The sequence below is a fragment of the Salmo salar genome, chromosome ssa22 (genome assembly GCF_905237065.1).
Source record: "Salmo salar chromosome ssa22, Ssal_v3.1, whole genome shotgun sequence".
NCBI classification, from domain to species: Eukaryota; Metazoa; Chordata; class Actinopteri; order Salmoniformes; family Salmonidae; genus Salmo; species Salmo salar.
The window spans coordinates 384,250-410,175 of record NC_059463.1 but is presented as its reverse complement, the minus strand read 5'-3'; the positions used below and the strand labels follow the sequence as shown (position 1 = coordinate 410,175).

The following is a 25,926-nucleotide window of genomic DNA, read 5'->3' as shown; positions in this document are numbered from 1 at the left end:
GTATTTTTGAGGAATTTGTAATTCGCGCCACGCCCATCATTGGCTTTTGGAGCAGGTGTTCCGCTAGCGGAACGTCTAGATGTAAGAGGTTAATCAATTTTAGAATAAGGTTGTAATGTAACAAAATGTGGAAAAAGTCAAGGGGTCAAAGCGGGCTGTTATGTGCCTTTTACTGTGGAGTGGCTTCCGTCTGGCCAGATTGGTGAAGTGCTGCAGAGATGGTTGTCCTTCTGGAGGGTTCTCCCATCTCCATAGAGAAAGTCTGGAGCTCTGTCAGAATGACCATAGGGTTCTTTGTCACCTCCCTGACCAAGGCCCTTCTCCCCCGATTGCTCAGTTTGGCCGGGCGGCCAGCTCTAGGAAGAGACTTGGTGGTTCCAAACATCTCCATTTAAGAATGATGGAGGCCACTGTGTTCTTGGGGACCTTCAATGCTGCAGAAATGTTTTGGTACTCTTCCTCAGATCTGAGCCTCAACACAATCCTGACTCGGAACTCAACGGACAATTCCATCGACCTCATGGCTTGGTTTTTGCTCTGACATCTGTGGGACCTTATACAGACAGTTGTGTGCCAATCAATTTCATTTACCACAGGTGGACTCCAAGTCATAGAAACATCTCAAAAATGACCAAAGGAAACAGGATGCACCTGAGCAAAATGTTGTTTCATTGCGAATGGTCTGAATACTTATGGAAATGTCTGTTTTCTTTTATTTAAAATGTGCAAACATTTTAAAAAACCTGTTCTCTTTGTCATTATGGGGTATTGTGTGTAGATTGATGAGGGAATAATTTAATTGAATCAATTTTAGAATAAGGCTGTAACATAACAAAATGTGGAAAAAGGGAAGGGGTCTGAATACTTTCGGATGCACAGTATATTTAAGCACTAACTTGTCGAATTAAGGCATCATTTTGAGAAACAGACACCTCACAAGTCCTCAACTGGCAGCTTCATTAAATAGTACCCGCAAAACACCAGTCTCAAGATCAACAGTGAAGAGTCGACTCTGGGATGCTGGCCTTCTAGGCAGAGTTAGAAAGAAAAAGCCATATCTCAGACTGGCAAATAAAAATAAAAGATTAAGATGGGCAAAAAGAACACAGACTCCGGACAGAGGAATTCTGCCTAGAAGGCCAGCATCCCGGAGTCGCCTCTTCACTGTTGACAATGAGACTGGTGTTTTGTGGGTACTATTTAATGAAGCTGCCAGTTGAGGACTTGTGAGGCGTCTGTTTCTCAAACTAAACACAGTAATGTACCTCTCCTCTTGCTCAGTTGTGCACCGGGGCCTCCCACTCCTCTTTCTATTCTGGTTAGAACCAGTTTGCGCTGTTCTGTGAAGGGAGTAGTACAGAGCGTTGTAACAGATCTTCAGTTTCTTGGCAATTTCTCGCATGGAATAGCCTTCATTTCTCAGAACAAGAATAGACTGATGAGTTTCATAAGAAAGCGCTTTGTTTCTGGACATTTTGAGCCTGTAATCGAACCCACAAATGCTGATGCTCCAGATACTCAACCAGTCTAAAGACGGACAGTTTTATTGCTTCTTTAATTAGAACAACAGTTTTCAGCTGTGCTAAATAATTGCAAAACGGTTTTCTAATGATCAATTAGCCTTTTAAAATGATAAACTTGGATTAGCTAACACAGTGTGCCATTGGAACACAGCAGTGATGGTTGCTGATAATGGGCCTCTGTACGCCTATGTAGATATTCCATAAAAAAGCAGCCGTTTCCAGCTAAAATAGTCATTTACAACATTAACAATGTCTTCACTGTATTTCTGATCAATTTGATGTTATTTTAATGGACCAAAAATGTGCTTTTCTTTCAAAAACAAGGACATTTCTAAGTGACCCCAAACTTTTGAACGGTAGTGTATATCTCAAACTTTGTTGTACAATTAAAGGTAAAATACACTGCATTTCAAACAGTCAACAATCTTGTAATTAAAGACAAATGAAATGAAAATATGATTTCAGGAAATTAGGTGCATTTAAGATATTATACTGAACCAAAATATAAATGCAACATGTAAAGTGTTTCAGGAGCTGAATGTTTCAGGAGCTGAAATAAAAGATCCCAGAAATGTTCCATACACTAAAATGATGTGCAAAAATTTGTTTACTTCCCAGTTAGTGGGCATTTCTTCTTGGCCAAGATAATCCATCCACCTGACAGGTGTGGCATATCAATAAGCTGATTAAACAGTATGATCATTACACAGGTGCACCTTGTGCTGGGTACAATAAAAGGCCACTCTAAAATCTGCAGTTTTGTCACACAATACAACATCACAGATGTCTCAAGTTTTGAGGGACCGTGCAAATGGCATGCTGACGGCAGGAATGTCTAATAGAGCTGTTGCTAGAGAATTTAATGTACATTTTTCTACCATAAGCTGCCTCCAACGTCATTTTAGAGAATTTGGCAGTACGTCTAACCCGGCCTCACAACCGCAGACCACTGTAACCACGCCAGCCCAGGACCTCCACATCTGGCTTCTTCACCTGCGGGATCGTCTGAGACCAGACACCCGGACAACTGATGAAATTGTGGTTTTGCACAACTGAAGAATGTCTGCACAAACTGTCAGAAACTGCTCGTTGTCCCCACCAGGGTCTTGACCTGACTGCAGTTCGGCGTCGTAACCGACTTTAGTGGCCAAATGCTTAACTTCGATGGCCACTGGGACACTGGAGAAGTGTGCTCTTCACAGATGAATCACAGTTTCAACTGTACCAGGCAGATGGCAGACAGCGTGTATGGCGTTGTGTGGGCGAGCGGTTTGCTGATGTCAACGTTGTGAACAAAGTGCCCCATGGTGTCGGTGGGGTTATGGTATGGGCAGGCATAAGCTATGGATAATGAACACAATTGCATTTTATCGATGGCAATTTGAATGCACTGAGATACCGTGATGAGATTCAGAGGACCATTGTCATGCCATTCATCTGCCGCCATCACATCATTTTTCAGCATGATAATGCACGGCCTCATGTCGCAAGGATCTGTACACAATTTCTGGAAGCTGACTATGTCCCAGTTCTTCTGCGACCTGCATACTCACCAGACATGTCACCCATTGAGCATGTTTGGGATGCTCTGGATCGACGTGTACGACAGCGTGTTCCAGTTCCGGACAATATCCAGCAACTTAGCACAGCCATTGAGGAGGAGTGGAACAACATTCCACAGGCTATAGTCAACAGCCTGATCAACTCAAAGCAAAGGAGATGTGTTGTGCTGCATGCGGCAAATGGTGGTCACACCAGATATTGACTGGTTTTCTGATCCACGCCCCTACCATTTCTTTAAGGTACCTGTGACCAACAGTCAAGTGAAGTCAATAGATTAGCACTTAATGAATTTATCCCCAACAGTCAACCATGGAGTGTATATATAATTATATTCATGAGCATATTAGGTTTAAAAGGAGACCTGCAAAAATCTGGCTCAAAATGTTGGAAACTAAAAAGGTAACTGGGATTCAGAGATAAATGTTTATGTTCAAAGTTTGTTGTTTTGTTTTGTTACTTTAGAATTTTTATTCTACAATTGTTGCAATGAGACGTATGACAGTAAAAAATGGAGATGGTAGTTGTAACCACCAAGGTATAATTATGGGTCTGAAGGTAATTTCCTACAATGTGAAAGGTATCCATTGACCAATTTAAAAGAAAAAAATTATCCTACATCTGAAGAACTTGCAGTATATTTTTTTACAAGAGACACACCTGCCAGATAGTGGGCACCTCAAGCTCAATAAAACCTGGGCTAATCAGGTGTTTTTTTCATCACATAGTTCTGAGAGGAGACAGGAGTAGCTATTCTAATACACAGATCTACCCCATTTTGTTTTGCATGATGAAGTAAAAGATAAGGAAGGGAGATGCATATTATGGAACTGGTCCATTGCATGAGTGAATGTCTCAATGTTTAATGTATATGCACCTAATGAGGATAAACCTGAGTTAATAAGGCTGTTTGATTTATGATAATGTAAAGGGGTTGTTTTTGATGGGAGGAGACTAACTGCATTCTATCTGGTACTGAAGATAAGGCTCCCCCTCTAGAGCACCCATATACAGAATGAGCCATGCTTTAAGAAATGTCTCGATGGAGCTGGGCCTAGTGGATATGTTGAGACATTTGAACCCCAATAGAAGAGATTTTACATTTTACTCCCACCCCATACATGTTATTTTCATATTGATTACTTGTTTACAGGAAAAATAAAGCTTAAAGCATGGATAAACGTAAAGCATGGAAGATGACATTGAGAGATTGGAAACCGTGTATAAACAACAACAATCCCCTTCAATCCTCATCCAATTAAAAGAGGCTCGTAATGCACTTGATTCTCTGCTTACCGAAAAGATTGAGGGACATTTGTGATTTATAAAGCAACTGTAATTCAGAAGGTTAAAACAAATTATGTTAACCTCTATGGGTTAGGTGGTCAACAGCCAGTTGAATCCTGTGGCGCGTTATTCAAATCCTTAGATATGCTATTACTTCAATTTAAAAAAAATAGGACTATTTTACACCATTTTAAAGATAAGACTCTCGTTAATCTAACCACACTGTCCGATTTCAAAAAGGCTTTACAACGAAAGCAAAACATTAGATTATGTCAGCAGACTACCCAGCCAGAAATAATCAGACACCCATTTTTCAAGCTAGCATATAATGTCACATAAACCCAAACCACAGCTAAATGTAGCACTAACCTTTGATGATCTTCATCAGTTGACAACCCTAGGACATTATGATATACAATACATGCATGTTTTGTTCAATCAAGTTCATATTTATATTAAAAAACAGCTTTTTACATTAGCATGTGACTAGCATGTGACTAGCATTCCCACCGAACACTGCCGGTGAATTTACTAAATTACTCACAATAAACGTTCACAAAAAGCATAACAATTATTTTAAGAATTATAGATACAGAACTCCTCTATGCACTCGATATGTCCGATTTTAAAATAGCTTTTCGGTGAAAGCACATTTTGCAATATTCTCAGTAGATAGCCCGGCATCACAGGGCTAGCTATTTAGACACCCAGCAGGTTTAGCACTCATCAAAGTCAGATTTACTATAAGAAAAATGTTCTTACCTTTGTTGTCTTCGTCAGAATGCACTCCCAGGACTTCTACTTCAATAACAAATGTTGGTTTGGTTCAAAATAATCCATAGTTATGTTCAAATATCCTCTGTTTTGTTCGTGCGTTCAAGACACTATCCGAAGTGTAAAGAAGGGTGACGCGCCCGACGCGTTTCGTGACAAAAAAATTCAAAATATTCCATTACCGTACTTCGAAGCATTTCAACCGCTGTTTAAAATAAATGTTTATGCCATTTTTCTCGTAAATAAGCGATAATATTCCGACCGGGAAACCGTGTTTTAGTACAAAGAGAGAGAAAATAAAAACATGGGGTCGCCTCGTGCACGCGCCTCAGTCTCATTGTCCTCTGATAGACCACTTACCAAAGGCGCTAATGTTTTTCAGCCAGGGGCTGCAAAGACGTCATTCAGCTTTTTCCTGGGTTCTGAGAGCCTATGGGAGCCGTAGGAAGTGTCACGTTACAGCAAAGATCATAAGTTTTCAATAAAATGAGTCAAGAAGCCCAAGGAATGGTCAGAGAGGGCACTTCCTGTACAGAATCTTCTCAGGTTTTTGCCTGCCATATGAGTTCTGTTATACTCACAGACACCATTCAAACAGTTTTAGAAACTTTAGGGTGTTTTCTATCCAAGGCCAATAATTATATGCATATTCTAGTTTCTGGGCAGTAGTAATAACCAGATTAAATCTGGTACGTTTTTTATCCGGCCGTGTAAATACTGCCCCCTAGCCCTAACAGGTTAATGCATTCTGTAAAACCTTCCCGTACCATGTCACTCCAATATTATGGGAAGTGTTTTCAAATGTACTAGAAACTGGAGAGCTGCCTTACACTCAGTGTTATACATAAAGAAGGCAAAGATGCTACTGACTGTATGTCAAATGGTGTAGCTGGTGCATGGAAGTCAGGCACAGGAGAGCAGAGATGAGTGGACAAAGCACTTTACTGAGGCAATTATTTGAACAGAACGCAACCGCGTCACAAAAACAAATGCCCAAAGAGCAAGTAAGGCAGCACAAAGTACAATAACCAAGTACAAAGTACCGGCTGCCACAAAGCACGGGTGTAAAACAAAACCCAGCGCACACCAGCCAGAAGCGTGCCAACCTGACAATAAACAATTTCACACAGAGACATTGGGGGAACAGAGGGTTATATACATGACAAGTAATGAGGGAAGGTAAACCAGGTGTTTGGGAAAACAAGACAAAACAAATGGAAAATGAAAGGTGGATCGGCGATGGCTAGAAGACCGGTGACATCGACCGCCGAACGAACAAGGAGAGGAACCGACTTCGGCGGAAGTCGTGACACTGTAATTCATATAGACCTATCGCTTTGCTCCAAATCTATTACAAACTGCTTACTTCCATCTTGGCAAAGCGACTAGGAAAGTTCATAACAAATATTATACATCCTGATCAAACAGGGTTCATTGCTGGTCGTCAACTGTCGGATAATATAAGAAGATGCCTAAATGTTATATCATCTGCCCAGACTCAGGGTGTGGAAAATATGGCACTGGCCCTGGATGCACAGAAGGCTTTTGATTGGGTTTCAAGTGCTGCATGAATTTAGATTTGGCCCCAAGTTCATTAGATGGGTCCAAATCCTTTATTCTACCCCTCATGCTAGAGTGAGAGTAAATTGACATTTATCTGCACTTTTTATCAGTAAAATAGGGGTCTGGCAAGGTTGCCCACTGAGCACGCTCCTTTTTGACATTAGTACTGAACCTCTTGAATGGGTTCACCCCCCATCAGGTACCCTGCCTGTCAGTTTTCAGGTGGCCTGACAAGGAAATAAAATATCTAAGTATTGCTATCACTACCTCTCGAGGACCAGTCTAAAACAAACTATACCTAATTCATGTATGTGATAACCATAGATCTTAGAAGATGGAAGAGTTTCTCTTTATTTACAGGAAAGGTGGAAACAATTAAGATTAATATTCTCCCCAGGCTGCTATTCCCATTTCAGACTCTACCTGTTCTGGTCCCAGAATCCATATTTCAACAAATAGACTGTCTAATTTCAAGGTTCCTATGGCAAGGCAAGGTAAAAAACCAAGGGTGGGGTACAAAACACTCCAACTGCCAAAGGAATCAGGTGTCCTAGGATTACCAAACTTTAGGTGGTACTACTGGGACACCCAATTGCATCCAATGATCACAATGATCACTTAATACAGATGCCGTAGTTGGCTAAATTGAACAACTCACTCAGAAAAACAGATCATGACTCTCGAGTTAGTACAAAGTTGTTAAAAAATTTGGAATTGTTTGTGAACCGCACATCACTAGTTTAAATGCCAAAGTATTGAATATTTGTGTTACATCAACATATTTAATCATATTATCAGTAAATCCAATATGGCTATTATTATTTCCCTGGACTTTATGTTTTTAAATAATATATCTTTTTTTTAAATACAAAAAAACATAGAAAAGGAAATATACTCAGTAATATTAAGTGTTATTGTGTTACCCAAATGTTTGTAGATTCATTTTTACAGTGTACATTCATTTAGTGGAGTTTGTTAAGCTGGGGTTTGTTTTGTCTAGTTCCCGCCCCAGACGAAAACTAACCGGATTCCTGCCAGGGCTCTTGTAGTTAGACGAGTTTGACTGTGGTTGTGGAGGTGGTGTTCTCGCTCTAGACACAGTGTTATGTCTGGATGAGTGTTGAGTCTGTCTGCAGCTGTGGCTGACAGACATGGCACGTTTTCAGCGCTGGAGAAACTTGGCAGCCAACTGTTTATAGATGAGGCTGCCATGCTAGCGAACGTCTGTGTTCCCTCCAAGAGACAGTTTACACAGCGCAGACCTGGAACATAAAACCTAGCACCTGTAGCACCTGCAGTAGCACCTGGAAATGGCCTCTATCAGCATTTTAGGCCTATGCAGTCATTAGTTGTTCTGTTCCCACAAGCTTTTAAAGTCAACAGTAGAGCAGACTGTTGGGTTTTTATTATCAGAGTGAAAGTGAAACATTTTCGCTTGAAGTCTTGAACTTTCTATTCTCATAAGAATCCCTTCCTTTATATGGCCAGGTTATATAAATAGTAGTAGTATGTTTTCCCTAAAATAGGCCGTTGGAAAGATTTATTGTAGGGAGGCACTCACAGTGGACAGGTTTTAGGTTTCGATGTCTATGTATATGGATGTTGTTAGGGGAGACAAAACAGATCCACCCTATTCAGACTGTAGCCTATATAATAATTATGTCTAGCACCACCCCAGCCCAAAACGGGAGTGACTGTCAGACAGAGCGAGGGGTGCTGGAGCTAGCCAAGCACTGGATAACTTGCTCTTTGCTCCCCAGTCTGGCTCCTCTTTTATCTTATTCAAATATAGGGGGTGTGGATGAGTGCCCTTGGTGACAACAGATAAATTAGGTGGTGAGCCTGGGACCGGGGAAGGCGAACCTGTCACGCCCTGGCCATAGAGAGGTTTTTTTTTCTCTATTTTGGTTAGGCCAGGGTGTGACTAGGGTGGGCATTCTATGTCCTTTTTTCTATGTTTTGTATTTCTTTGTTTTGGCCTGGTATGGCTCTCAATCAGGGACAGCTGTCATCGTTGTCGCTGATTGGGAGCCATACTTAGGTAGCCTGTTTTCCTTTGGGTTTTGTGGGTGGTTCATTTCTGTTTAGTGTGTTAGGATACCTGACAGAACTGTTTAGCTGTTGCACTTTGGTTTTTGATTCAGTGTTCATTTCAATAAATTCATGATGAGCACTAACCACGCTGCGCCTTGGTCTACTCCCTGCAACGGCCGTTACAGAACCGAGGGCTAGCTCCCTTTGGCTAGAAAAACAATGAGCCCGCTCAGTCCGCAGACAGGCCAGCTGATAACAAGGTTAGATTTTCATACGCTTCAGACACCCAGGTCTGTGCGTACCTGCCGGCAGGTGAGGCAGGCTCGTGCCTGTGGTGGGCAAAGGTGCCTGTGCAGAGGAGGAAACTCCATTTGAGATTCCGCCATGATGGTTTTAAAACATAGGTCACAGACGTGGCAGACGGCTCTTAAGCTTCCCTGTTCAATCTTTAAGAAGAGATGGTTATTTTTGTCTGTTTAATACCACTATTGTCAGCTCCATATTGTGACGTTGCTGTCTATTCATCCATGTTTCAAGGGTGGTGAATCTATACAAGGGTGGAATGACTATACCTTAGGACACAAACATACAGTACACACACAACCCAAGACTATAAAGGCGCTAACCGGCAACCTTCCCTCCAACCCGTGGTCTGTCTCGCCAGAACTGGACCTTTTGAAACTCCCCTTTCTGTCCTGTAGCCACAGAATCAAGCAGCCCTAATCTTCCCATTTCCAGGGCTCCTTCACCCATCCAACTCCTATTTGCTTTAGGACACTCTTGTAGCAATGTGGAAGTAGTCAAGTTAATCCAGTAGCCCGGCTCATCCTTTGTTCTTCCCCTTACTTGTTTGTTTCAGTAATTTGCCAGCCAGGCCTCCACTGTGTCTTCTAATAGATGGGGTGGGGAGTTAGGGGCGAAATTAGGTGGGGCGGTAGATGGGGGGTGTAGTCTAGCATTCCCTGAAGCTGCCAGATCTGTCTAGTCTGGGAGAGGATAGGGAGGGGGCGAATCTCCCTTGGGACGAATCCGAGATGAGAGAGAAAATGTGTGTTTATTTTGTTTATCCTCTATCCTCTGGCAAACTGTCAGCGAGTGGTGAGTCCCAGACATTCAACATATTTCACGAGTTTGAAGGGGCACAGACATGGTGAATATGGTAAAGATGGCATGGGTGTCTTGTTTTGCCCCTGGCTCCTTGACCTGGTTATGACGAGACTCAAGTCCACCCGTCCACCCGTCCCCCCCCCAAAAATAAAATTCACTCTTCAAAGCCTGACCGATTCAGACAAGCGGCGGCTACAGTCACAGACCGAAAGTGGGTAAGCACAAGCTGTGCGCTGGAACAAACATTGACTGTGCTTCCTCGGGTTTGCTTTTCTTCCTTATGGGTCATTCCACCTCAAAAAGCAGAAGAGGATCTCAGATTTCGCTTTTACCATTGAAGAGGCCAACATCGAAACTATTAGTACTGCTGTAGCCTAATGGTTTGCTTGTTCACCAGGAATGGTTTAACTAATCCAAACCTTTTTTGAAGGAAATAAACCACACATAGAGGAGCTGTTTCCTGGACTGGTTAAGTCTAAGAGAAGGACAAACTGAATTGCTTTCATGGAGGAATGCCTTGATTTGTGAGGATGCCCATATAATTGAATTTCATTATGTGCAAAAGCTGTTGGTTTACTACCCAAAGTTGTAAAGAAAATATTGTGATCCATTTAATAAACACAAGAGACTAACAATATTGATAAAAAGGTGTGGCAGACATCCACAGTCGTGGCCAAAAGTTTTGAGAATGACATAAATATTTTCACAAAGTCTGCTGCCTCAGTTTGATGGCTATTTGCATATATACCAGAATGTTATGAAGAGTGATCAGATGAATTGCAATTAATTGCAAAGTTCCTCTTTGCCATGCAAATGAACTGAACCCCCCAAAAACATTTCCACTGCATTTCAGCCCTGCCACAAAAGGACCAGCTGACATCATGTCAGTGATTCTCTCGTTAACACAGGTATGAGTGTTGACGAGGACAAGGCTGGAGATCACTCTGTCATGCTGATTGAGTTCAAATAACAGACTGGAAGCTTCAAAAGGAGGGTGGTGCTTGGAATCATTGTTCTTCCTCTGTCAGTCATGGTTACCTGCAAGGAAACACATGCCGTCATCATTGCTTTGCACAAAAAGGGCTTCACAGGCAAGGGTATTGCTGCCAGTAAGATTGCACCTAAATCAACCATTTATCAGATCATCAAGAACTTCAAGGAGAGCGGTTCAATTGTTGTGAAGAAGGCTTCAGGGCTTCAGTTTTCCCTTACTGGTGCTTCAGTTTTCCCTTACTGGTGCTTCATTGCAGTGGCTTTATTTTTTCTCTCTCTGTTTTGCAATTCCGCTCTTGTAAAAATATATTGGCCCGAAATACATTTTAAATCCATTCATGGGACAGATTTGGTGAAATAAAGATCAACTGAAAAAGCACTGCACCGTGTGCACTCCATATCATTGTGTCACGTCTGCCTGCTTATCTCCCTTATAGGGTTTGTGTGTGTTATGTCCACTTAGTATGTGTGTATTCCCATACTGTGTGTCCCGTTCACCTCAGTTGGTAGAGCACGGTGCTTGCAATGCCAGGATTGTGTGTTCGATTCCCATGGGGGACCAGTATGAAAAATGTATACACTCACTACTATTGTACGTGGCTCTGAATAAGAGTGTCTGTTAAATGACAAAAACATTTATGTAAACATGTGTCTGTGAATGTCTCTTAACTAGGCCTATGAGTCTCATATTCAGCATCTCAGTAAAACTGTGTTTGAATGGGTGTGGGTTGCTTCTGAGTCTGGAAATGCTTAACAGACACGCCGGGCAGCAATTGAAACTTGCTCTGAGATGTTAAGCTAAGTCTGAAAACATAAAATACAGAGGCAGAGATTTTAAAGAGCAACAATTCTGGTTTTGTTTGTCTTAATGGCCCCCTTTCCTCCTGACTGGATGACAACCGTAGTTCCACTAGACCTGTTTTCCGACAGCTCTTGTCTGGACTTACCGCTTGTTCTATCAAATCCATTTAGACTCCTTCATGCGTGCCCCTGTTGTTTGGGTTGAAATAATTACTATAACTTGAGTTTGATTAAAGCACAGTCAGCTTTGTTTATTGAACATTTTCTCCCCCCAAGACTTGTCCAAACAAAGACTCCAGGAAGGTTTCCCATTACTTTGGGCCTTTTCACCCTCCCTCTCTCTCCCCCACCACCTAACCCACCAGACATGTGTGAACATACACTCAAACACCTATGAAGTTCACCAAAGCTCCAGCCATAAGCTGGGTGTTGGGTGGTGAATGCCTTGCTTGCAGTTCAATTGGCTCTTCTAAGAAAGCGTAGTCTCAGAATTTCACTGAAAGCTCCACATACTGGTATTGATTTTTACAATATAGTCTTTAACAATGTTTAGATACAATGGCAACAAAAATGTAAAGTTATAGAAGTCAGACTACTTCACTGTATGTTTTCTCCTAGTTTGGTTGAGTATAAATCAACAAAAATATTGTTCTATTATATTTGGGCCATATCGCCCAGCCCTACTGACTAACCTCTATCTAAGTTCCCAACTTTTTGACTGAGCAGATCAGTGTTAGCATCTACGCTATAATCTCCCTATATCAGGCAAAATGTGATACTTCACAAAACTAAAACAAACCAAAAATACCATGCTTTTATTGATTTTCACAAAATGTAATCCATAGACGGGTCCTTTTGGAGGAAGGATTGTTGACTTATTTGACATTTGTAACTTAAAGCATAATTGAGAAATAATTAATTGAAGTTGCAATATTCGTGACATTTTGGCCTTACCCAGGCCTCCTTTAAAACTCCATAATGTTTGTAGGCGCTAGAAAGATTGGTGGTTACCGCTTTCTCTGTAATATGAGTATTTTTATTTCAATAACAATTTTCTTACATTTAATATTTCAATATCAAAAAATATATTTTCAATATTAATGTTTTTATTTTCCGTTATTCATAAATTAATGTAATTAAATAAAATTGTTATTGAAATCAAAATACTACTCATATTACAGTGCAGGAGGTAAAGGTTCATATGACACAAATGTTTGCTTTGTAGCACCTAGAGATGAAGCATTATGTAGTCTTAAAGGAGGCCTGGGTAAGGCCAAAATGTCACAAATATGTCAACAATCATTCCTCCAAAGGACTGTTCTATGGATAACATTTTGTGAAAATCCCTTACATCATGGCTTTTTCCTTTTAGTTTTGTGAGAAATCACCCGAAAGCTAAATAATTCACTTAGCCCAACTTCCCCTCGCCACTCCTTTTTACCTCACCCGTATCAATAGTGTGAGTATCCCAGTCTAAAGTTCCCACACTTGTTGGTTGTGTGACTGTGGCTCCAAAGTCAATGAAAAGCGATGTGTTTTGTCCCCCCCCCCTCGTGTCTCTCTATCACTCTTCTCTGTCTAGGTCTCTCGCTGCTCTGCCCTTCTCAGTGACTCTGCACAGTGCAAACCTGCCCTATCTGCTCTGAGCACTGCAACCCCTTTCAACACAGTCTTTTCTCATCTACAACCCCCTCTGTCACAGACACACACAGGCATGCGCACCCCCCCCTCCTTCCTGCCCATGTGAACAGACAGTTTTACAGACTGATAACCCCCACCCTTCCTTGTACACACACACACACACACACACACACACACACACACACACACACACACACACACACACACACAAACTGCTATCTGGCCACTCCCAACTTCCCAGACTAAAGGCCCGCATGCTTCGGTTTGGCATCCACCTAACACCGAACGAGTGCGCTCACTTACTCCCTTAAAATACCTTTGTTTGAAAAATTAGAAAAGATACTGTTTGTCCATCAGTTTTTTACTGAGGAGATCTTAGTCGTACAATTTTTCATCAAACTAAAATGTAAAACAAGTCATCTATCGTTGAATGACAACAAACACTTAAAGACTGTTGACCAATGACCAACGAAGGGGCATAGACTTTTTGCACGAACAGCTGAAAAAAATCTTACCAAAGACCAAAACGAACAAAATGTCTTCATAATATATGTACGAACTGTTCCAAACTGTTTTGGATGGGAAGTGCATAGACCTTTTGGGGGCCGTGTGCTCCAAAATAACAACAAAAAAATCACGCAACTGCGGTCAGAGACTCTTTGAGCAACTGTTACAAGAGGGGAAAGCAGCACAATCTGATGGAAGTGTTTACAAAGACTGTCTTTACAAAGACTCATACCACTTTGTAAAGACTGTTGACATCTAGTGGAAGCCCTAGGAAGTGCTAAATGAATCCTAACTTACGGTGTGTTTCATAGGCAAAGTGTTGAAGGTGATTTCACAAATCAGATTTCCACTTCCTGCATGGAATCTTCTCAGGTTTTTGCCTGCCATATGAGTTCTGTTATACTCACAGACACCATTCAAACAGTTTTAGAAACTTTAGAGTGTTTTCTATCCAAATCTACTGCTAGTTGCTTTGAAAATGGCAGTGTGATTTTTTTTGGGCTGTCAATTACAGCAAAAGCAAAACATTAGATTATGTCAGGAGAGTACCCAGCCAAAAAAAAATCACACTGCCATTTTCAAAGCAACTAGCATGCATCACAAATACCCAAAACACAGCTAAATGCAGCACTAACCTTTGACAATCTTCATCAGATGACACTCCTAGGACATCATGTTACACAATACATGCATTTTTTCATCGATAAAGTTCATATTTATATATAAAACAGCATTTTACATCGACGCGTGATGTTCAGAAAACATTTTCCCTGAAATGCTTCCGGTGAATCAGCTCTACAATTTACAAAATTACTATTCGAAAACATTTTTTAAATGTAATATTGTCATTCAAAGAATTATAGATTAACATCTCGTGAATGCAACTGCATTGCCAGATTTAAAAATAACTTTACAGGGAAATCACACTTTGCAATAAATGAGGTGGTATGCTCAGAAAAATAGGCTAGGCGATACAGATTAGTACCATCTTGGAACCATCTAAAATCAAATATACTATTATAAATATTCCCTTACCTTTGATTATCTTCATCAGAAGGCACTTACAGGAATCCCAGGTCCACAAAAAATGTAGTCTTGTTCGAAAAAGTTAATAATTTATGTCCCAATAGCTCCTTCTTGTTAGCGCGTTCCGAAGGCTACTCATAATGTACGAGGCGCGCGGGACTTGTCGTCACGAAAGAGCAAAAAATATATATTTACGTTCGTTCAAACATGTCAAACGTTGTATAACATAAATCTTTAGGGCCTTTTTCAACCAGAGCTTCAATAATATTCAAGGCGGACGATTGCATTGTCTTACTAAACGTTTCGGAATGAGAGAGTACCCATGGGCGCCTGCGTCATAGTAGTAATGGCCCTCCCCCTGTGACCAACTTTCCAAGCCTCTCTTTTGGTCAGTTTCTACCATAGCAGACTCAAACCACTTTGTAAAGACTGTTGACATCTAGTGGAAGCCTTAGGAAGTGCTAAATTAATCCTAACTCACGGTGTGTTTTATAGGCAAAGTGTTGAAGATGTTTCCACAAATCAGATTTCCACTTCCTGCATGGAATCTTCTCAGGTTTTTGCTTGCCATATGAGTTCTGTTATACTCACAGACACCATTCAAACAGTTTTAGAAACTTTAGAGTGTTTTCTATCCAAATCTACTAATTATATGCATATTCTCGTTACTGAGCAGGAGTAGTAACCAGATTAAATCGAGAATGTTTTTTATCCGGCCGTGCAAATACTGCCCCCTATCCCCAACAGGTTTTAAAGCAAAGGGTGGCTACTTTGAAGAATCTCAACTATAACATTTTTATTTGTTGAACACTTTTGTGGTTACTACATTATTCCATATGTGTTATGTCATAGTTTTGATGTCTCCACTATTTTATACAATGTAGAAAATAGTAAAAACAAAGAAAAACCCTTGAATGAGTAGGTGTGTCCAAACTTTTGACTGTTACTCTATGTAAATAAAGTATTTCTGTTTATTATTTTTAATACATTTGCTAACATTTCTAAAAGCCTGTTTTTGCTTTGTCATTCATTTTAAAATGAAGCTGTAACGAAACAAAATGTGTAAGTAGTCAAGGTGTTTGAATACTTTCCGAAGGCACTGTATATGTAATATTATTGATTTTTCTTTAAAACAACAATAAAATACTATACAATACACAGACAATAAAAATGTCCGCTCCCATCCGTAGGTGCTCTGGTCAGTGTGTGCGCTCACTCCCACCTTCCCAGAGACGCCGGCAAGGCAAGGCCCTGCTCCTGGCCCAAATTGATTTTTTAAGGTAGGGGAAAACCAAGCTCCACCCGTCGCCCGGGCTGGCATGGAAGCGAGCGCACCCATAACTACCACGACCAGAACACACACCGCTCACAGCATGAAACCAAACCATAAAACATAAATAGCGAAATGTAAAACATACAATAATCCCATCCCCACCCTCACTCCTGATTTGGAGGAACTCAAACATTTATATTGTACATTGATGTATATAATTATTCCAACACTCTTCAATTCCACCCTTCAGACAGCCACAGATCAACCCATGTTTCCCAATAAATTGTCATTCTACCATTTCCTCTCGCAATACATCCCTCCATTCTCCCATGGTGTCTAACTAGGGATGTGGACCTCCACATCTGCAACATTTCTTCCGAAAAAATAAACCCTACAAAATTTTTTTTTACCCAAGAGCACAATGATATTTCCCATTGACTGACTGTGGTCCTTCAAATCCCCCAGCAATACAGTTTGCAGGTCCAACTGCACCCTGATATTATGGGATAACAACCATTCCTGGACCAGACTCCAAAAACACTCCAAAAACATAAGCCATTCAGGAGCATGAAGGGGAGCGTGACTGAATCAACGATAAGATGAATAACTTCCATTTCGCTTGCCTTTCTCAAAACAATATTACTACTCTCATGCAATGGTTCGTCTGTTAAAATGACCCAGAAACAATAGATAGAAAATGGACTACTGGATTAAAGTGCATTATTGTATGTCAATTGTAAAGTCTTTTGTCTGTAATGTATTTTTTGTTATGTGTTGAACCCCAGTAAGACAGACTAGCTGTCTAGCTGACTAGCTGCCCCATTGGCATCGACTAATGGGGTTCATAATAAATCAAATCAAAATATCAATTAATACCAACACAAAAAGACTTCTCACAAGACACAATGTTGGTTGTAGACGATGTAGCTGGGATAGACCTGGGATAGGATAAAGTAATCCTTCTAACACCCCCCCCCCAAAAAAAAGATATAGATGTACTATTGTAAAGTGGTTGTTCCACTGGATATCATAAGGTGAATGCACCAATTTGTAAGTCGCTCTGGATAAGAGCGTCTGCTAAATTACGTAAATGTAAATGTAGCTGGCTTCATTGTTGCTTTGTTAATAGCCTCTGATACGATGTAAGCCTAGCCTATGATATAGGGTACCCAATAACACCATGTCCCTGGATTCTACATAATATAATATCCCAAATAGACATGTCAGTGGAACCAGACATTTGGCTCTGTCTATGGAACCCCCAAGGGGGGGAGGAGAGTGAGTGTTTGGGCTGGAGAGCTGAAGCCCAGCTGGATAGGGAGAGAGGGGGCCTAGGGAGGGGGTGAAGAAAGGGAGAAAGCATGCCAGTGGGCCCTGCGATGCGGTCCTATAACTAGGCCACTCCGGAACATTCAATATCGTGTTGGTAAGCATCTCCAGTATATATTTGGCCTTGTGTTTTATGTTATTGTCCTGCTGAAAGGTGAATTTCTCTCGCAGTGTCTGGTGGAAAGCAGACCGAGCCATTCCGTTTCTTTTTATCCTAAAAAACTCCTTAGTCCTTACCGATGACAAGCATACCCATAACATGATGCAGCCACCACCATGCTTGAAAATATGAAGAGTGGTACTCAGTGTTGTGTTGGATTTGCCCCAAACATAACACTTTGTACTGAGGACATAAAGTTCATTTCTTTGCCAATTTTTTTTCTCAGTTTTACTGTAGTGCCTTATTGCAAACATGATGCATGTTTTGTAATATTTGTATTCTGTACAGGCTTCCTTCTTTTCACTCTGTCATTTAGGTTAGTATTGTGGAGTAACTACTATCTTGTTGATCCAGCCTGAGTTTTTCTCCTATCCCTGTTTTAAAGTCACCATTGGTCTCGTGGTTTCCTTCTTCTCCAGCAACTGAGTTAGCTTCTTGGGGCTATGTGGGACGCTAGCGTGCCACTCGTGGTGCACCTTATCAACAGCAGGTGCATTTCAAGAGCGGCAAATTTGAAACCAAATAAATGTCAAAATTCAAATTTTTCAAACATACAACTATCTTACACCCTTTGAAAGATAAACATCTCCTTAATCTAACCACGTTGTCCGATTTCAAAAAGGTTTTACGGCGAAAGCATAAAGTTAGATTATGTTAGGAGAGTACATTGACAATAGCTGTGTGTAATGTTTTGTCAATTCAAAGACAGGGTCACCAAAACCATAAAACCAGCTAAAATGATGCACTAACCTTTTACAATCTCCATCAGATGACACTCCTAGGACATTATGTTAGACAATGCATGCATTTTTAGTTCTATCAAGTTCATATTTATATCCAAAAACAGCGTTTTACTATGGCATTGATGTTGAGGAAATCGTTTCCCTCCAATAACCGGCAGTCAAGTCAGCACCACAAATTAAATAATTAAAATTAGAAAACATTGGTAAAATATTATCATTTAAAGAATTATAGATTTACATCTCTTGAACGCAATCAACTTGCCAGATTTAAAAATAACCTTACTGGGAAATCACACTTTGCAATAATCTGAGCACTGCGCCCAGAAAAATATGCTTTGCTATACAGACAAACGGCCATGTTGGAGAGATCTAAAATCGAAAATACTATGTAAATAATCCATTACCTTTGATTCTCTTCATCAGATGTCACTTCCAGGAATCCCAGGTCCATAGCGAATGTAGTTTTGTTCAAAAAAGCTCATCATTTAGATCCAAAAAGGTCCGTGTTGTTAGCACATGATCTAAGCCAGCCGGACTTCTCGTCATGAACGAGGGGAAAAAATATATTTACGTTCGTTCAAACATGTCAAACGTTGTATAGCATAAATCATTAGTGCCTTTTTTAACCAGAACATGAATAATATTCAAGGTGGACGAATGCATTCTCTTTTATAACGTATTGGAACGAGGGTACCCAACATGAACTCGCGCGCCAGAGTCTAATCGGCCATCACCGTTCCATGGCTCTTGTTTGGTCAGATCTCACAGTAAAAGACTCAAAACACTTTGTAAAGGCTGGTGACATCTAGTGGAAGCAATAGGAAGTGCCAAAACATTAATCAACCCCTGTGTGTTTAAATGGCATAGGCTTAAAGGTAATTCAACACATCAGGTATCCACTTCCTGTCAGAAAATGTCTCAGGGTTTTGCCTGCCAAATGAGTTCTGTTATACTCACAGACACCATTCAAACAGTTTTAGAAACTTTAGGGTGTTTTCTATCCATATATAATACGTATATGCATATTCTAGTTACTGGGTAGGATTAGTAACCAGATTAAATCGGGTACGTTTTTTTATCCAGCCGTGAAAATACTGCCCCCTAGCCCCAACAGGTTAGGAAGGACACCTGTTTCTTTGTAGTGACTGGGTGAATTGATACACCATCCAACGTGTAATTGATATCTTCACCATGCTAAAAGGGATATTCAATGTCTGCTTTTTTCTTTTTTTTCATCTACCAATAGGTGCCTTTTATTTGAAAACCTCCCTGGTCTTTGTGGTTGAATCTGTGTTTGAAATTCACTGCTCGACTGAGGGACCTTTACAATGATCTGTATGTGTGGTGTACAGAGATGAGGTAGTCATTCAAAATGTAAAACACTATTATTGCACACAGAGTGAGTCCAGGCAACTTATTATGTGACTTGTTAAGCACATTTTCCGGCTTGCCATAAAGGTGTTGAATACTTGACTCAAGACATTTCAGCATTTCATCTTTTATTTAATTGTAATAACATAATTCCACTTTGACTTTATGGGGTATTGTTTGTAGGCCAGTGACACAACATTTCAATTTAATCAATTTTAAATTCAGGCTGTAACACAACAAAATGTGGAAAAAGCCGAAGGGTGTGAATACTTTATGAACGCACTGTATTTGTGTTTCTTTACCATAACAGTTGACTTTAATAACTTGAGTAATTCTAGTAACATACTTTTGTATTATCTGCAGGTTTGTGTATTTAAGGTGGTAAATAAATGTGTTATGAAGAAGTGTAATTTACAGTAAATTAATAAATATATAGGAATGTGCTTTGCAGTGGTAATTCTGGTAATTTCCTTTCTCTCATATTTCAAGTAAAATTCACTCGATCAAAAAAATCAGTCTAGACTCAATGGCTTTGGGCCACATCGGAGCTCTCTTTTTTTCACCCTCCTCATCCCTCTCTCTTTCTGTCTTTCTCATATCATTATTCCCTCCAACTTTGACCCATCTGTCTTTCTGTGGTCTGTCCTACCACTCCCCCTATCCCGCTCTCTCCCTCTGGAAAACGAGGTCTGTTTGTTCTCTTTCGTTGCCTCCTCCCTCTACTTGCCCCCCATATTTCTGAGCGAGGGGGGAGGGGGGTTGCAGGAAGTCAGCTGTTGTGTCTGTCGAGGAATGTGTGTGAGAAAAAGTGGGGACAAGGCTGCAGACCTTTGTGAGTCGCAGTGTGTGTGTCGTCTCGTTCTCGCTCACCAAAGTTCAGGTATTAGGGGGTAAGACGATGCAGCCGGTTTCAGGAGGTCCCCACCACCACTATAACTGCGTTCAAACTCCATGTAGCGGTGAGTTGTGCATTCTTGGATTTGGGATTTTAATATTTGTGTATCTTGTATTTTAATGATTATGTAAAGTTAATGCATTTGGAGTTTTTATTCCCAAGTCAAAAGTGTAACGCGATGAGTCATTGTGCTCATTTTCTAGACTTTCTTGAATTTCAGTTTATTTTCCAATTGTGTGGTTGTCTGTGTTTAACAACTGCGATAAAAACCTTTGTTGATGTGTGAGGATGGCAAACTCTCCTTGAATGCAGCAGCAAGTCAGACAACGTTGTGTAATAGTTGCTGGTAAGAGTTATGGAATTTTGGAACATTATTATCAAGTCTGTCTAGCCTGCGAGAGCTTTTCAGTATCTGGGTTATGTGCACACTCTTTGCATAGCTTGGTCTCTTTGTCATCTTGAATAGAATAGGTTAGACTGTTTCACAGAGGAAGCTACTGTGTTATCTTATGCTGTGCTTATCTGTTTAGTTAGGCTGTCTGTGTTTGATGGAAGTAGTTGCTTGGGGCAAAAGTCCCTGCTGGGTTTTTTATGTAGGGCTGTCCGTGAACTTTCTCTCTCTTTCTCTCTGACTGCTGAAGTGTCACAAAATGTGTCTGAGTTAGAAAGAGTGGATGTTTGTGTGTGTGTGTGTGTGCGTGCGTGCATGCTCTGTCTGTCTGGGGTCACATGGGGGAGGGGAAGGTCAGGCTGTCCTGCCCTGTCTACAAACAAAGATTGCTCTGTCTGTCTGCATCGACACTGTTGTGAACTCTGCTGGGGAAAAGAGCTCCCATCGCCTCAGGATCAATAGAGCCTCTAAGCTGACCAATAACTTCACTCTTTTCACTTCACATGCACAGACAGACAGACAGACAGACAAACAGAGACGCACAGGCACAAACATACTGTACACACACAACTATTGGAGTGGTGATGATCACTGGTGACATTCAAACATAAGAATGTCTTAAGAATGTCATAAGCATTTCACGGTAAGGTTGTAAGGCATTTCACGGTATGGTGGTAAGGCATTTCACGGTAATACCTGTTGTATTCGGTACATGTGACAAATACATTTGATTTGATTTTAATAGATTCTGTTGGTATTGGGCAAGATGTCACCCAAGTTGGTATTTTCCAGGAAGTAAATAACAAACTTTTCACTGGAAGCAACCAATCAAATTAAATAACATTTTATTTGTCACGTGCCGAATACAACCGTGAAATGCTTATGACATTCTTAAGACATTCTTATGTTTGAATATCACCAGTGATCATCACCTTACCGTGTAATGCTTACTTACAAGCCCTTAGCCCTTAACCAACAATGCAGTTGAAGAAATAGAGTTAAGAAAATATTTACAAAATAAACTAAATAAAAAAAAAGTAACAAAATCAAAAAGTATCACAAGATTTACATAACAGTAACGAGGCTATATACAGGGGGTAGTCCGGGTGGCCATTTGATTAATTATTCAGCAGTCTTATGGCTATGTGGTAGAAGCTGTTGAGGAGCCTTTTGGTCCTAGACTTGGCCCTCCGGTACTGCTTGCCATGCGGTAGCAAAGAGAAAAGTCTATGACTTGGGTGACTGGAGTCTTTGACAATTCTCTGACACCGCCAAGTATATAGGTCACTGTAGATGTACTGGCCCATACGCACTACCCTCTGTAGTGCCTTACGGTCAGATGCCCTCTTCACAACTGTCTTGGTGTGTTTGGACCATGATAGTTCGTTGGTGATGTGGACACCAAGGAACATTTATCTCTCGACCCGCACCACTTCCGCCCAATCGAGGTTGATGGGGGCCTGTTCGGCCCTCCTTTTCCTATAGTCCACGATCAGCTCCTTTGTCTTGCTCACATTGAGGGAGAGGTTGTTGTCCTGGCACCACACTGCCAGGTCTCTGACCTCCTCCCTATAGGCTGTCTCATTGTTGTCGGTGATCAGGCCTACAACTGTTGTCGTCAGCAAACATAATGATGGTGTTGGAGTCGTGCTTGGCCACGCAGTCATGGGTGAACAGGGAGTACAGGAGGGGACCATTTTTTTAATATATTTTTTATTTCACCTTTATTTCACCAGGTAGGCTAGTTGAGAACAAGTTGTCATTTACAATAGCGGCCTGGCCAAGATAAAGCAAAGCAGTGCGACATAAACAACACAGAGTTACACATGGACTAAACAAACGTACAGTCAATAACACAATAGAAAAGTCTATATACAGCATGTGCAAATGCAGTAAGATTAGGGAGGTAAGGCAATAAATAGGCCATAGTGGCAAAATAATTACAATTTATCAGTTAAACACTGGAGTGATAGATGTGCAGAAGATGAATGTGCAAGTAAGTAAAAATCCTGGGGTGCAAAGGAAAAAAATTAAAAATAACAATATGGGGATTAGGTAGTTGGGTGGGCTATTTACAGATGGGCTATGTACAGGTGCAATGATCTGTAAGCTGCTCTGACAGCTGATGCTTAAAGTTAGTGAGGGAAATATGAGTCTCCAGCTTCAGTGATTTTTGCAATTCGTTACAGTCATTGGCAGCAGAGAACTGGAAGGAAAGGCGGCCAAACGATGAGTTGGCTTTGAGGATGACCAGTGAAATATACCTGCTGGAGCGCGTGCTACGGGTGGGTGCTGCTGTGGTGACCAGTGAGCTGAGATAACAGACGTAACTGCTCTGTCCTGCCGATGCGTGGAGAAGCCAGCCAGCTCTTATTATCCATGTTGTCTTTCAGCCACGTCTTGGTGAAACATAAGATATTACAGTTTTTAATGTCCTGTTGGTAGGATAGTCTTAATCGTAGATTCTCCTGTTTGTTTTCCAATGATTGCACATTGACCAATAATACGGAGGGTAGTGGTGGTTTACCTACTGGTCTGTGAATTCTTACAAAGCACCCCGCCATTCTCCCCTTTTTTCTCCGTCTTTTCTTGACACTGATGACGGGGATTTGGTCCTTGTCTTGACAATGCAGTATATCCTTCGCGTCAGACTCATTAAAGAAAAAATCTTTGTCCATTTTGAGGTGAGTAATTGCTGTTCTAAAGTCCAGAAGCTATTTTCGGTCATGAGACGGTAGCAGCAACATTATGTACAAAATGAGTTACAAACAATGAGAAATAAACAAACAAAATAGTACAGTTGGTTAGGAGCCCGTAAAACGGCAGCCATCCCCTCCGGCGCCATAACTATTGATGATCATGATGACAGTATAAGTTGTCAGATCAATGACATCATACCTGTCATAAATTATACTTGAAATGTGTTTAATGTCATTGTGATGATGTTGTTCCCCCTAGAGCAGGGATGGGCAACTTTGATAGGGGTGGGGGCAACAAAAAATCTGAACTCAAATCATGGGGGGCTGCAGTGGCTCGCGGGTCTGTGTACCCACATCCATACCCACACCTAGTCAGAGCCGGTCCTAAGCAAAAAATACTATTTTTTTCACATTTCTACATATTTTGCCATGGGGTATAGAGAAAATGTTGTAGCTTTAAAGCAAATTTGCAGCAAATCTATACATTTTGCCAGTATGTGTGGATAAATGTTTGCAGTTTTTAATATGATATCTGTGTGAGCGTGACTAACAAAATCAATGGGGGCCCCCGGTCGGTAATTCAACCATGATTACTGCAAGTTTAGATAGCTGGCCACTAGACTAACTTATCAATCTTTTTTTTGTTGCTGACATAGGCTCATTGAGTGACTGTCAGTGACTGACATAAGAAAACAACTGCTGATGCACTACTATTCTAATTCTCAACATTAAGTTGAGACCCCGACTGGCCATTCGCCCATCCCTGCCCTAGAGTCTGCAAAGCTAACATAAGGAATTGTTTTAAGATGGTCATACAAAGTGTACAAAACATTAAGGACACCTGCTCTTTCCATGACATAGACTTACCAGGTAAGTGCAGGTGAAAGCTATGATCCCTTGTTGATGTCACCTGTTAAATCCACTTCAATCAGTGTAGATGGAGGGAAGGAAACAGGTTAAAAAATGATTTTTAAGATTTGAGACAATTGAGGCATAGATTATGTATATGTGCCATTCAGAGGGTGAACGGGGTATGGTTATGGTATGGTAAACTCTGCTGGGTTATTCACGCTCAACAGTTTCCCATGTGTATCAAGAATAGTCCATCATCCAAAGGACATCCAGCCAACCTGACAAACTGTGGGAAGCATTGGAGTCAACATGAGCCAGCATCACTGTGAAACGTTTGCGACACCTTGTAACCTTGTAGAGTCCATGCCCCCGATGAATTGAGGATGGGGGGGAGTGCAAATCAATATTAGGAAGGTGTTCTTAATGTTTTGTACACTCAGTGTATGTACAGTATATATACACTGCTCAAAAAAATAAAGGGAACACTTAAACAACACAATGTAACTCCAAGTCAATCACACTTCTGTGAAATCAAACTGTCAACTTAGGAAGCATCACTGATTGACAATACATTTCACATGCTGTTGTGCAAATGGAATAGACAACAGGTGGAAATTATAGGCAATTAGCAAGACGCCCCCAATAAAGGAGTGCTTCTGCAGATGGGGACCACAGACCACTTCTCAGTTCCTATGCTTCCTGGCTGATGTTTTGGCCACTTTTGAATGCTGGCGGTGCTTTCACTTTAGTGGTAGCATGAGACGGAGTCTACAACCCACACAAGTGGCTCAGGTAGTGCAGCTCATCCAGGATGGTACATCAATGCGAGCTGTGGCAAGAAGGTTTGCTGTGTCTGTCAGCGTAGTGTCCAGAGCATGGAGGCGCTACCAGGAGACAGGCCAGTACATCAGGAGACGTGGAGGAGGCCGTAGGAGGGCAACAACCCAGCAGCAGGACCGCTACCTCCGCCTTTGTGCAAGGAGGAGCAGGAGGAGCACTGCCAGAGCCCTGCAAAATGACCTCCAGCAGGCCACAAATGTGCATGTGTCTGCTCAAACGGTCAGAAACAGACTCAATGAGGGTGCTATGAGGGCCCGATGTCCACAGGTGGGGGTTGTGCTTACAGCCCAATACCGTGCAGGACGTTTGGCATTTGCCAGAGAACACCAAGATTGGCAAATTCACCACTGGCGCCCTGTGCTCTTCACAGATGAAAGCAGGTTCACACTGAGCACGTGACAGACGTGACAGATTCTGGAGACGCCGTGGAGAACGTTCTGCTGCCTGCAACATCCTCCAGCATAACCGGTTTGGCGGTGGGTCAGTCATGGTGTGGGGTGGCATTTCTTTGGGGGGCCGCACAGCCCTCCATGTGCTCGCCAGAGGTAGCCTGACTG

The 25,926-nt window shown here is 41.3% G+C and overlaps 1 protein-coding gene across 2 annotated transcripts in view; it reads left to right on the top strand.

Moving 5' to 3' along the window:
- Positions 1 to 25,926, top strand: part of LOC106582623 (protein TMEPAI) — an 87,346-nt gene that overhangs the window by 55,298 nt on the left and 6,122 nt on the right. Inside the window, exon 1 of one of the 2 annotated variants that reach the window (XM_014165850.2) lies at positions 20,416 to 20,651. The exons of the other annotated variant lie outside the window; for it this stretch is intronic. Within the exon in view, the coding sequence (XP_014021325.1) occupies positions 20,591 to 20,651 (61 nt within the window). The 5' untranslated portion in view covers positions 20,416 to 20,590. Of the gene's footprint in view, positions 1 to 20,415; positions 20,652 to 25,926 lie in introns of those variants that run through there. 2 annotated transcript variants of the gene reach the window in all.